Consider the following 13,541-nt stretch of genomic DNA (forward strand, 5'->3'; position numbering starts at 1 on the left):
TAATACAAAATTACAGTAATGGTCTGCAATGCATTTGTTTTACATCCAGCTGAAAACAATCTTAAGTGTCTGGTAACTGCAATGTTTCTGTGCATTATCATTAGCTCTATCCTGGAAATGTAGAAGCAGACAAAATGAAAAATGCTTAATACATTACCTATTCCTTCCTTAATCCAGCATTGAACTTGGAGATTTAACAGCTTCCTTTTTCGTATGTGAAATACATTAGCATAAATCTGTATGGTAGTGAGTTTTATTAGTAGTATGTTTTTATAGAAAGCTCACAACCAAGATGGATGAGATAAAATTAAGCTACAGTAGCATATTCGATGCTAAGGATGCCAAGCATTTCTGTGCTCCGCTACTCTGATCAAACTGCTTTGTGGTGACACATTTTGCTCTCAGGAATTTGTGCCTGCCAGCCAGATTGCTTAGTGCATTACTCATTGAAGCTTATTAAAAAGCCTTTTCATGAGCAAGACTAGTTTGTCCATAGATGTGTCTTTGAGGACTGATCATACAAGTTCCAAACTGCAGGATCTGGAGGATTGGAGAGTCCTTGGAAGATGACCCACTGAAGTTCAGAGACTTCTTCTACAATACCCAGCAGCAGCCTGGGGGCAGGGAGATCTCAAGGTCATCAGAAAACCAACCTCTCAAAACACAGATGTAATTTAGTGATTGTAAAGGGCCAAGCCAAATCATCAACTGAGTACCTAGATTGATGGATAGAGATTAATTACACAACTTCTGAACTGTACTGTCCACCAGTATAAATATTTATTGAACATGGAGTTATTCACATTGGGATCTGGGAGACAGATTATGCTCACTGAAAGAAAAACATCAGCTATATTAGCCACAGCTCCACACCTTCATCTCCTTCAGAAACGTGTGCTTCCTCTTGTAGAAGCACTGCTTCTCACACCTCACTCAATGCTGGTTAAAAGGGGATGATGGTAGTGAACAAACATCGAGTGATTTTCCAGACAGGGATGTTGTGGTTTAACCCCAGCTGGCAACTAAGCCTGACACAGCTGCTCACTCGCTCTCGCCCAGTAGGATGGGGAAGAGAATCAGAAAAATAAGAGTGAGAAAACTCATGGTCCGAGATAAAGACAGTTTAATAAGTAAAGCAAAAGCTGCACACACAAGTAAAGCAAAACAAGGAATTCATTCCCTACTTCCCATTGGCAGGCAGGTGCTCAGCCATCTTCAGGAAAGCAAGACTCCATCACACATTAACAGTTACTTGGGAAGACAAACGCCATCACTCCGACTGTCCCCCCACTTCCTCCCTCCTTCTTCCCCCAGCTTTATATGCTGAGCATGACATCATATGCTATGGAATATCCCTTTGGTCAGTTGGGGTCAGCTGTCCCAGCTGTGTCCCCTTCTCAACTTCTTGTGCACCCCCAGCCTACTCACTGGTGGGGTGGTGTGAGGAGCAGAAAAGGCCTTGATTCTGTGTAAGCACTGCTCAGCAATAACTAAAACATCCCTGAATTATCAACACTGTTCCCAGCACAAATCCAAAGCATAGCCCCTTACTAGCTATTATGAACAAAATTAACTCTACCCCGGCACAAGGGATAAGTATGTTCATTTGCCTCCAACGATGTCAATCTATTTTGTCCAGACATCAAGGCATCTTTGTAATGATTATGAAAGTTCTCAAAATGTAAACGTGATATTAGCAAGCAAATACACTGAAAATCCTGCATAGGTTTTGTTTGGCTGCACTGTTCCTCCCAGGCCCAAGTTCATTCACTGTGATGGACATGGAGTCAACTGCCAAGTACTCACCTGGGGACTCTGCACTGTGCTCTTGCTTCTCTTCTCTCTCCTGGTACTGAAGTAAATGGGACCACAAAGCAGATTTCCCCTGAAAATTGAATACGTAGAACATAGCTTTAAATAAATCAGGCAAAAGAGGCCAGTGAACACAGCAAAATAATGGGATGGCATTTCAATTGGCCAAACACTCAGTCGTAAGAATCAGTCCCTCTCTCTTGGACCATGAGACCTCAGAAAGAGGAGAGGACCATCTCACTGACCTAGCAGTCACACCGCCTGCCTTGTTTCTTTGTCCTCTCCCTGGGTTTCCCTTCTGAAGGTTGAAAGAGAAAAAGCCAAACACCTACTTGACACCATCATTGCAATTTCCAGAGGTACCTCTCAAATAAAAAAACCAAAAACCAACAAACCAAAACCTCCTCAAAACAAACCCCCAAACTACCCAAGCCCTCACAAGATACGAACCAGGGACTCTGAGCCCAAAGATACCTCCCACCTCAAGTTGGAATGACACCACTGAGTAGCAGTTTAAAAGGTAGAGATGGCATTCAGTATTTCTAGAGTACTGTACACACAGAGTCCCAAGTTTCCAGTTACCAACCTGCTTGACCTGCAGACCATGGCTCCAGATTCTTTCTAGCAGATCACAGAGACTAGCAATCAACGTATTTTCCTCCAGACCTGTTATGTTGGCTTCTCCATGTCCCAGCTCAACTGCTTCATGGCCCATCTTCTCTACCAACATGCGTTTAGTCTATAAAAAAAAAATCCCCAGAGGTTTCTAAGAATGTTATTCAACAAGGGGCAGAATTTATAGATGAGTCTACTTAAATATGCTTAACCTAGAGACCATCGCTAATGGCTTGACCTTCGAATTCTTTACAGAGGTTGTAAATTAAAAAGAATACGTAAAAAAAGTTTGCCTGATTACTCCATACTGTCCTATTTCTATACGCTTTATATATTGTCCTATTCCTACGCTGTTGATCTATTACCAACCAGTATCAAAACCAGAGTACAGAGCTAGATACATTTTCGGTCTTACTCAGTATCTGAAGTATCTAAAGTTTAAAACTCAGGTAATACAGTATACCAGCAGCTGCAACTGACACAAAGAAGTTATATTTCTATGGCTATAAAAGCTTCTTCAACATTAGAAACTGCTGTACTTCATTTGCTCTGCATGAACAGCAGTCACACGTGCTGAACGCTTCCTTTTTTGACTGTGGGTCTCGAGCCGGTTATGTTTAGGATACACTTACATATGAACAATTAAAGGAAATCCTCCCTAAGATGTCTGATCATGCTGATCTTTCTTCCCGTCCTTTTAACTCATTTCACCGACTTTGACTGCATAAACAGAAGAGCGATAATACGTTCCTTTCTTTCCTAGCAGTTGAAAAATGGAACACTAAAGGGACATCCACCCTGCAATAGCCTGGTACACCAACAGACCAACAGCATTCCTGCTGAAGGACTTTCAGGACACCATCTACAGATGCTGTTTAGGCTCAGTGTAAGAGCAAGGGGACAGCAGGCAGCGGGAAGGAGGAGGACCTACCTTCATGCGACATTCCTTCAGTAACCCTTCCACAAATTTCCAGTTGGTTTGTGCAATTACAGCTGGAGAGAGGTCTGAGAGTTTGGGCTGCCTTAAATTTTTTCCTAAACTCCTTGCCTCCTGCATGTATTTCTAAAAATAAATGGAATAATTTTAGATATTACAAGTCAGAGAGATTCTCCTCGTCCTAATCCTAGGCAAGCAAATGCTGGTGAAAAGGAATGAGCTAGTGTTAATCTAGGAACAACATCATGATTTGTCTGATGCTTAGGTGTCATGCTGGAGAAGTGGAATGCTCCCTTTTGACAACAGAAAAAAGAAGATATTTTCCTGCATGGAACCAAAACAGTCAATGTTAGCTAGTGAACCGTGCTGTTAAGCACTAGCACAAAGGTAGCCACAGCAAGTGCATGAAAGTGTGATACCTTCATTCAGCAATAAAATCAAAATATCAAGTAAAATTTTCTTCCATTGTTATTTGGTTTTCACTTAAAAAAAAAAGTAAAAATTTAAAAAAACCAATTTGTCTAATTTGTTGCAGACTGTACATGAATGGAAAAAGTCCTATGAAAAGAAATCACAAGAAATACACCTAGTGAAGGAGAAAGACTTAATCCATTGCTTTCCATCTGTACAGTTTTTGTGAGGGGAAAAAAAAAAAATTCAGAATTGATTTTATTCTCAATTAACTTCTTAACTACAAGTGAAGTTCATTTTAAAGGAAACTGACATTTAGGGTCATTCATGTTTTTACTGCAGGGTGGTAATTGAGAAGTATGGACAAAAATTGGCCATGCTCTTTAAAAAAAATGGATCCAAGCTATAATAAAAGACTTTTAAACCTTCCTGCTCCATTGCCTCACTGTTCAGGGCTTTTTTTATTGTTTTGTTTTGTGGGGGTGTTTTTTTTGTTAAGCAAAAAACCACAGACCAATCAACAAACTGTCCTCTACCCCCAACATCAGTGAGAGGGCTATATGCTGAGCAAAGCTAAGTAGTCGGCCACATTTAGGTGTGCAAATATGAAGCCTATCAAAAAGTTGCCCAAGCATTATTCATAAAGTTTTTGTTAAAAAGAGTGAAATAATATAATGTTGTCAGATAAAACAGTCCTGAAGCATAGTGCTCATAGCCTGGTGTGGGAATGCTCCATTTCCATAGCGGGTTTTTATCCAGTTAATGCTGCCTCTCTGGGGGACGGTATGTGAACACGACCATTCTTCCCCTGAGAGGAGCTGATCACACCTCTCCAGTGACTCAGCGCTGGTGCTGGCTGGGATTTCTGGGGAACTGAGAGGACACTACAGCTGCTGCATCCTTAGAGCTTTCTGTCTGAGGAGAAAATAATTTATTTCATAGAATCACAGAATGGTTTAGGTTGGAAGGGACCTTAAAGATCATCTAGTTCCAACCTCTCTGCCATGGGCAGGGACACCTTCCACTAGATCAGGAAAAGCAAAAGCAAAATCCAAACACACTGAAGTTAATTGAAACAGTTCACTCTTTTTATGGGGGAGTACAGTTTTTCCTGACACAATTGGATTTTTTCAATACAAAATTTGAACATGAACCACTTAACATCAGTCCCACAGGTCAGACAAGAACGTCAGATTCTGCCATGGAAAACTGTGTTCAGCAAAAGTGCTAGCTAGGTAATTACAGTTTCACTGATACTGTAAGGACTTAAAATAGTTGAAAAACTACATGTGGGAATAAAAAAAAGAAAAAAATCACAGATGATGAAAGCATGTTGTTCAGCAAGCAATCTCACAAGTGACTTCCATCTAACTCAGTGCAAAAATTAGCAACAAAACCAGTGAAAAAGTAATACAGAGAATATATAGTTAGGAAATCTAATATTTATTTTTAAATGTAAAGGGATAAATAAAATGCAAAGTGCGGTTATAGTCGGAAGAGTACAAAACATGGATAACCTTACTTTATTCATTGTATGTCTTGTTACTATACTAAAATAAAAATTAAAAAATTATTAACTCCTGTAAGTTCAAGAAAAGAATAAGGGTGGGATGAAAGATCCAATTGATTGCCCTTTGCTGCTCATCAGCATCCACACACCACCAACCTCTTCCACACCAGGATGCGACAATCCAGCAGTCAGAAAGCAATGCTTTTTTGGGTTTGACACCCTAAGCTGAATTGCCAGGAGAGCAACATGGGGGAAAAAAGAAGCAAAACAAAATTCTCATCTTTCAGCCTTGGAACAGTCATGTTTGCCATGGAGCTGGTATGGGAGCCTAGAGCTGATTTCCAGCTACTTTTCCGATTATAACCACACTTCCAAGTGCTACAGGGACATGCTCATACTCTACAAGAAAGGGAGAGGTTTGAGATGCAGTGAAGACAGCAGTTCCTCACACTAATTACATCTCAAAAGCAGCTTTCAACAAGAAAAACTAAAACATACCAGGCAGCATTCAGAGAAGGATTTTTTAGGAGGCCGTGCAGGAGGGGGTGGTCCCTGATCCCACTCCCAGAAGGCCATTGAGTTCTGACGAAGCAAAAGCTCCTCCGATGGCTAAGAGGAGGCAGATGCCCCAATGGCAGAATAGCCAGAAAGAAAGAGGAAACAAAGCAAAAGAAGCATGCATATGATCCACAGCCAAAAAAAGAAGAAAGTAAATACATGACAAAGTATTGAAAAGGCTCTATTGAGATATACACACGAGACAACATTTAAAATATACTTGCAAAGCCACGTTAGCAAAAATAGCAACAAACATGGACAAGTGCTGTTTTGCTGTGTTTCCATGAAACATCATTCAAAACTGTGGCTCAGGAGTCCACTCATCCCTTTGGGTTCTTTCAGAGTGCAAATGCCAACACCAGCCAACATTATTCAGCAAGATTTATCACAAAACAGCATGAATGTTTTATTTTTGCTAGTGATATACAAAAGAAGCACACGGACATCAGTAGAAAAATATGGTAGAAAATGTTTAATGAAGGATGAGAAACTGAAAAGATGGGAAAGAAATGAGTGTATGTGAATGACATTTACAAGATGCATGGGAGTTTCCAAGCTTTAGGCCCCTAAGTCTTAACCTTTCAAATAGGCTTACTCATGTCAGGAATCTACATAAGAGAGAGAGAAAAAAATTCCTTTAAAAAAAGAAGGAGCCCTACCTCATTCACCTCTACAACACTGACATTTATTCAAGGACTCGACTTTTCCAGAGACCTTCACCCTGGCCAGAGCTCAGCAGCCTCACTCAGGTGTGTGCCAGAGCTCTGCTCTCTACATGCAGTAACACAACCAGGGTCTAAATCAGCAAATAAGTCATTTTCCTGATCACAAAGGGGCTGTCTTATTCCCGAATAACAAAAGCATTTTGCTTATGTTGTGTGCTTTGAAGTTGTACAACATCTGTGACAAGCAGCATCTAAATGGCTAGAGACCCTCACAAACCTTAGAGTAGCCACAAAACTGCCCAAAGTAATAACACATCATTTCTCTAAATCTCACCTCCTGGATCACAAGCTCGTGCTGCCCGCAGATGATGCCACTTACCTCCCTCAAATCGTTGTCCAACCCGATGTGTTCCGAGTGCTGTCGCAGGCGGTCTTTCCTCCGCTGCGCAGTGGTGCTGCGACTGGCCCAGCGGCTGGGAAGTCAGAGAGAGAGAGAAGACACATGTGAGTGGCAAAAATACCAGGAGGGAAAGCCTGGGTCAAGAGCCAGAGGACACCCAATGGGTCTGCAGCAGGAGAAGCGAAAGCACAAACTTGGACCTTGCAATATATACGGGTGCAAGCTGGTGCCTGACCTCCTGTGGGAAACCGCCTGGCAGGTCACAGGCCACCATGCACCCAAGGGACAAAAGCCCTGATGAAAGTGTGCCTGCTGCCTGCCAGGGTCACCAGTGAGAGCTCCTGTGTTACCTGAAATGCAGGTCATGCCACAACACTGATGCCACCACTAGGTAAATCATTGTACTTAGTTACCTAACACCACTGTTTGCTGCATTTCCTGAAGTTTCATAAAAATGGTGTCTGTAGCAACAAACAAAATACAATGATGTATTCTGAGTAGCAGCTTCTAAGATATTGCTCTTTTGTGAGAGGTGGTACTTCTCCTTTCTCCACTTTCTGTGGTACTTCCAGGAATTATTTCAGAAAAACTTCTCATTGTGATAGTAAGTATTGTGATATTGGGTACACCTGTGTCTAAAGGCTATAAACAATATTGATGTTCCTGGGATTAATCATGTTGCTATCTTCACCATATCTTTTTTTGCATTGGCTTTCTAGGTACCACAGAAAGCCTGGTTTTTTTCTACATGTTCATATATGTCCAGTTGAATTTTTTCCTCATCTGAAGCCGTTGTCTGAAAGCAGCCACTTGGTAACCAGGTTTGAAACGAAGCAACCTTAAAGCTCCCAAGTGTCCAAACTCCTTTATGTCAGGTACTATAACATACCACAAAACAAGATAATTTTGTCCCAAGGAATTTCTAGTCTGATTCTAGAGTTTCTAGGAATACCATAGCCTTCTGTCAAATCCTTGAAAACAAAAATGCTCTAGTGGTGCAGAGAATAAATAAGTTAATAAATTATTTATAAAAGAAAGCTGAAATAACACTGTATAAAACAACCTACCAAGCATTAAAAATAAGTATGTTAATGCACATGAAGGCTATATCTTCAGAATGATATTACTTAATTACTGTGGTTGTGTTTATTAAAATTTAAAATATCTTTCAAATACAGTAAAAAAACCCAAAATCCTTTCAGTCACTTCATGAAGTCATCTGTTCTGCCCCTCTCCTGCACTCAGAAGTTAAAGAGCAAAACCAACGCGAAGCAGAACACAAAGCCTACCCAGGGCAGTGCTTCAGCTCCAATGCCTGGTGGGATGTATAAGTAAGGCTCTACCTATGGGAGGAAACTGCCTGGAAGAATTTGAAGGGATAACCTAAATCTGTAAGAAAAAAAAAAGAAAAAGAAAAAACCCACCAAAAAAACAACACTCCACACTTCCCAACCTCAGTACTTGAGTCAAAGGGACCGTTCAAAATCTGTCTCCATCCTGGCCCCTCTACTCCAGACTAAAGTGTCCATGCTGGGCACCACACCAGAACAACTGCTCTGAGATGGCTTTTTCTACAGAAGCCTGATAACAGGCAGAGCCCCTGGAGATTTGGGTGCTCTGCTTTTGATAGATATATACAGAGGGAAACCTAGAGATGCCCACATCAAAGACAGAAGGTGTGTGCTTGGTGAGCTTCTCCACACAGGTGGTATTGGAGAGGACAGCAGTCTTCAGATCCCAAACCCATCTATTTCTGTGTGCACCCCAAACAGGAGTATATACAAATAGGATCTGGGATCTGAACTATTTGGGTGAGGAGTTTCAGCTGGTGACACATAGGCAGATGCATGCCTGAAAGACAAAACCCTTGCACAGAGCTGGATTTGGGTCCTGGCAGGTCCACAAAGCCATTGTGGATGCATAGGGAGGGGAACCTGACCCAGGAGAAGTGCAGGGATGTGACCCCTGGTGACCAAACCCTCCTCTTTACAGAGAGAAGGACTTTGCATACATGTACCTAACTATGTGTCTACACCAATTCCTCCAGTGGGTCAACCAAAGACCAAATTTTGACTAACTGCACAGACAAAAAGGAAGAAAAGTCACAGAAACTATATTTTTTATAGTCAAAGTGCCTTCCTACCTCCCAAATAACATCGAGAAAACAAGTACAAAGGAAGAAATAAACATCTGTGTCTGCACATAATTATGGTTCTGCACCTCACCATCCCATATGACAAGAAATTTTTTTTTAAAGCAACATAGCTTCAAGTCTCTGGTAACTAAACAAAACAGTCCAATAGGTGTCTGTACAGCAAACGCCAATACCTTCTCAGAGGAATACATTACTGACATAAGTGTCTTTGCACCTCCTCAGAAGTCTTAAAAATATACAGCCCATGAGTTTAGTAAGTCACCACTTCTTTTTTTTTTTTTTAGAAGCAACACCCAACACCTCATTAGATGTCTGAGAGGAGGGAAGTAAACCCCTGCATTTTAATAATCTCAACAAGTAGAAATGCAGCAGAAAAAACCAGCCCCTCAAACAGAGGATAGCAGATGCAAAAGTGTCTTTAGCCACCTGCCTCTGGAGACCTTCCATTTATTGCAAATTAGTACCATGCTTACATTTCACATGATAGAATGCCAATAATACACTGGAAAGTTAAGTTATAGATGAAATATTACCCATATAATATTTTTCTGCTCCAATTTATATGGTATTTTCTGAATTCTAGGCTTGGATCCCTTTCCACCTGCATTTCTGCAGTTACTGGAAGATGCAAGAATTGCTAGAAGCATTCTTTGAGGGAACATGTGTCACCGAAGGTGAAAGCAGACTAAAAGCCACAGAATAATTACAAGTAATATGCCATCATTAAAGCATTTTCAGTTAATTCCAGCCCTGTACTGCATCTGGGAGAAGGCACAGACCATTCTCCAGATTACTGATCAGAACTATTTGAACATTTTAAGCATAGAAACGTAAAGATCATTGGGCATTTATGAAAAAAAGACTGTTGCTCATTAGCTGGAGCAATTACACACACAGCAAGCTGTGTGCTCCCTCCTCCCCAGCCTCTAGGCTGAGGAAGAGGAGCTGCTGGGTGAGGTCTGTGCATTCAGATACTGCTCTGAATCTTTCCGGGAGACTTTTTAAAGATCTAACAGCAGATAAACAGAATTAAGCAGCTAAATCTTTCAAAGCCTTTTCTTTAATGGGCCACATAGAATTTTCCCAAAATAATGCTTCAATATTATAATTACTCCCTCCCCTCTTGTCAGCAAAGATTGCATTTTAAATTACTCCTCCTCTCCCTTCAGTCACTCAAAGAGATTTTAAGGGGAGTAAAAGCCCTCCCCAGGGGCCACACCACCTCCCTTGGGTTGCTGAAATCCCACGTGGGTGCCTCTCCTGGCCCTGCCATCAGCCGCTGCCTTATTCACACCTCAGCCCTGCTGCTACCAAAGCAGCAAGGAAAGCTGTTTTCACGTGGGCAAACGTCTGCTTGTCAGCCCTTAGTCGAGCTTTTCACCTATACCACTACTGCCCTTGTCCCTGTGGAGCAAATGCCAGAGCAGATGAAGCCCTCCTGGCTGGTCCCTGCCCGGGGGGATGAGACTCAAGCTGTCCGGCACCTGGGAGCACACGCAGCACTGCTGCCCAGCCTAAGTGCTGCCCGAGTACTCTCTAACCCCAAAAATGCCCTCTCCCCTTTATTTTTTGCCTGTAGAACCATGAGCATGGACTACTGGCATGTTTCATTTATCCTCGCAGCAGAGGCATTGCTACAAGCACCAAGTCTCCGGGGACGGATGTTGTGGAGAGCCCAGGGACAAGCTGCCTGCATGGAGAAGGGAGCAAAGGCTCGTTTTGGTATAGTCTGCCTGTATCTAACTCCCACGTTCAAAGGTGAACACTCTTCACCTCCAGGGACTGCAAAAAAGCAGTGATATTTCAGAGGAGAGACCAAGGAAGATGGTGCTCTGTCCAATATAGGGAAATGAAATGAAGACACCTCCAGCTAAGACCCTTTTAACATGATGACAGTGAAGTCAGTATTGTTTAATATCAAATTAGACCCAACAAGCACAGGAATAGGTTTGTAGACATTGGAGGAAATGTAAAAAATGACACTTGGAAAAGATGATGCTTAACCTGTGATGCTTAATTTCTGTAATAAAAATAGTAAGGTAGTCAGCATCAAAGCTAAACTGTCAAAAAACAATCTAACAAAATAGCAGCCTTACACCAGGGACTGGCCATACTGTACTGCAACCATGTGTACATCTATCTCTCTCTCCTCCTACCTTTCCCCCTCACCCCCTTTTTAAAGGTCCATGTAGAAATGAAGATGTCTACCCAAACTAGACATGGGTGTAACAGGCAGGATATATACTGCAATACATGCAGCATGCTGCTAGAGAACTTCATTCACAGACAGATTTAACCAATATTGGCATCACCATGAAAATCACTATTGTAATTTACAATCTATTTACAGTGATAACAGAGAGAAGGAAGGATACAAACGCACTTCTCTATAGGACAGAAGCTAAATCTCCTCATATTGACCATCTCCGGAGGGAGACCGCTATTTAGGTCTGCAAATCATGACAATACCCTTTTTACCTATATACTTCCATCAAAGGAGTTATCTGACTGCATTTCTGTATTCACAAATTTGCACAAAGCTGTACTACACCCTCTACCAAATCCCCCTGAAGCACTCATGCAGCCTGCACACATTAAATACACAGAGACTGCACATGTAATCTGCTTGGGTTCAGAAGCAGTTTGCATGGGACTACACAGAGATTCCAAGTCAAATACACATCGGAGCGAACCAATTAAAAGGAAGGTCGAAACCAAGCTCCACCTGATCACGGATGGGTTGACAGGGGAGGGGGTTTGCACTGTGAATCTGCTCTGCACACACTGCTCCATGGTAAGGAGGATGAAGGCTCAAATAGAGACTAATGCACCATTTCTGTCTCTGCTGTAGGGCTGAACAGGAAAGCTTTTAAACTGCTGAATGGGTGGACAAAAATGAGCAAAATGCCTTGAGAGAGTGGTCTTGCACTGACAGGCTGTCTCATCAGATTATATGAAAAGAAGTGATTTAAAAGGCTGGTACCCACAACCACCATCCTCTGCAAGGAACAGTGGTAGCAATTTGCCAGCATCACTCCTTAAGCCCTGACAAACCACTGTTCTAAGTGGTATTTAATTTGCAAACTCCCTTGAGACAGTAACACTGTTCAGGGGAGAGTAAACAGAATAGAGGATGCAAGGATTTGACACACATTTTTCCTTGTGAACTTTAATTCTGCACAGCTATTTTAAAATGATATATTATCTGAAAGAAGTTAATTGCCCTTTTACCACCTTGCACTAGTTGAGCAGAGGATCAGTACTCATGAGACTCACCCATCAGGTTCCAAGTCCCCATAGCACATAGTTCCTTATTTCAGAAACCATTTCAAAGCACAGATTGTCAGTCACACTTCATTCTTGAAAATGAATGTATTTGAACACAAGTGGTTAATATTTTCATTGCACCTGTCAGTGGTTTGCTGTATTAGATTACCTAATGTATAGTAACTGCTTGTTTCAGATTTTCATATGTAAAAAGTGAGCTTTTACTACTCACAAAGTTTAAATAATATCAGCGTTGTGTGTGCGTGGCTCATTGCTGACTCATTTCTTGCTCATTTAGATGCACTGCAGAGATGCTACTCTATACTACTTGAAAATGCAATTGTTTGGCTTGATAAAAAAAAAGCTTAATTGAAGACAGACAGCCTTAAAACAGTACCCAACAGATATGGAGGTAGAAAAAGCCCATTTAATATGAAGCACTCAGTACAGGAGACAGACATTTCCCATACAAAAAATAATTTAGTTAAAACCAGACTGAATTCCATCATCACATAGAGATTCAGCAACAATTTTACATTATATGTATCATATTTTCCTTAAAAATGTTAACTGATGTTAAATGTTAGCAAATAAGCAAACAGTAGTCCTATTTAAAAATGAGGAGAAGCAGAGCACCAGGCAGATAAATCCTGGGCAGTTCACAACTTGAAGTGGGGGCCAGTGATGGAGGCCACAGGACAGTGCCCACGCAAGTCCTGCCATAAACTGGAGCACAAAACTGAACCAATTTTGTATACTCCTAATGCATGATTTTTACAAATAAATACTGACACATCGGTGAGGTCAGCAAAACATAGCACAGGAACAAATGCCTGGAGAAAGCAAACAAATTCTTTTGAGATCTGCTTCATGGGTAAGAGTAACACATCACTTAGCTAAAGCCCGAGGTTAGAAGGCCAAGTATAGTGGGATCTGTGTTTGATGACATGGACTGCACCCTCCTTTGGGGATCACTGCAGGTCAGGCAGGACACAGAGGACAGACAAAAGCACAAGGCTCACAGGAAGCTCAGGGAAGAGAAGCGGCCAGGGCAGGAAACAGGCTGGTCAGGGAATGAAGCAAGGAGGAAAGTGGGGCTCAGATAAAGAAGGTGGCAAAACCAGGGCTAAACAAAGAGAAAGGCAAAAAAAGGATAATTTTGTAAACGTGTAACAAAGCAAAAGCTTCCTTTGACAAATTAAAGAAGTTAA

The 13,541-nt window shown here is 41.6% G+C and overlaps 1 protein-coding gene across 5 annotated transcripts in view; it reads right to left on the bottom strand.

Moving 5' to 3' along the window:
* DENND5B (DENN domain containing 5B) overlaps nucleotides 1–13,541 on the bottom strand; it is a 117,654-nt gene that overhangs the window by 19,357 nt on the left and 84,756 nt on the right. For 3 of the 5 annotated variants that reach the window (XM_074826232.1, XM_074826233.1, XM_074826231.1), the window contains 5 exons: nucleotides 6,888–6,981; nucleotides 5,784–5,894; nucleotides 3,359–3,490; nucleotides 2,399–2,551; nucleotides 1,807–1,885 (listed from right to left, as the gene is read on the bottom strand). In XM_074826232.1, the coding sequence (XP_074682333.1) occupies nucleotides 1,807–1,885; nucleotides 2,399–2,551; nucleotides 3,359–3,490; nucleotides 5,784–5,894; nucleotides 6,888–6,981 (569 nt within the window). The remainder of the gene's footprint in view (nucleotides 1–1,806; nucleotides 1,886–2,398; nucleotides 2,552–3,358; nucleotides 3,491–5,783; nucleotides 5,895–6,887; nucleotides 6,982–13,541) is intronic. The other 2 variants (XM_074826235.1, XM_074826234.1) reach the window with 1 other exon arrangement.

The sequence above is a fragment of the Strix aluco genome, chromosome 5, assembly GCF_031877795.1.
Source record: "Strix aluco isolate bStrAlu1 chromosome 5, bStrAlu1.hap1, whole genome shotgun sequence".
Classification (NCBI taxonomy): Eukaryota; Metazoa; Chordata; class Aves; order Strigiformes; family Strigidae; genus Strix; species Strix aluco.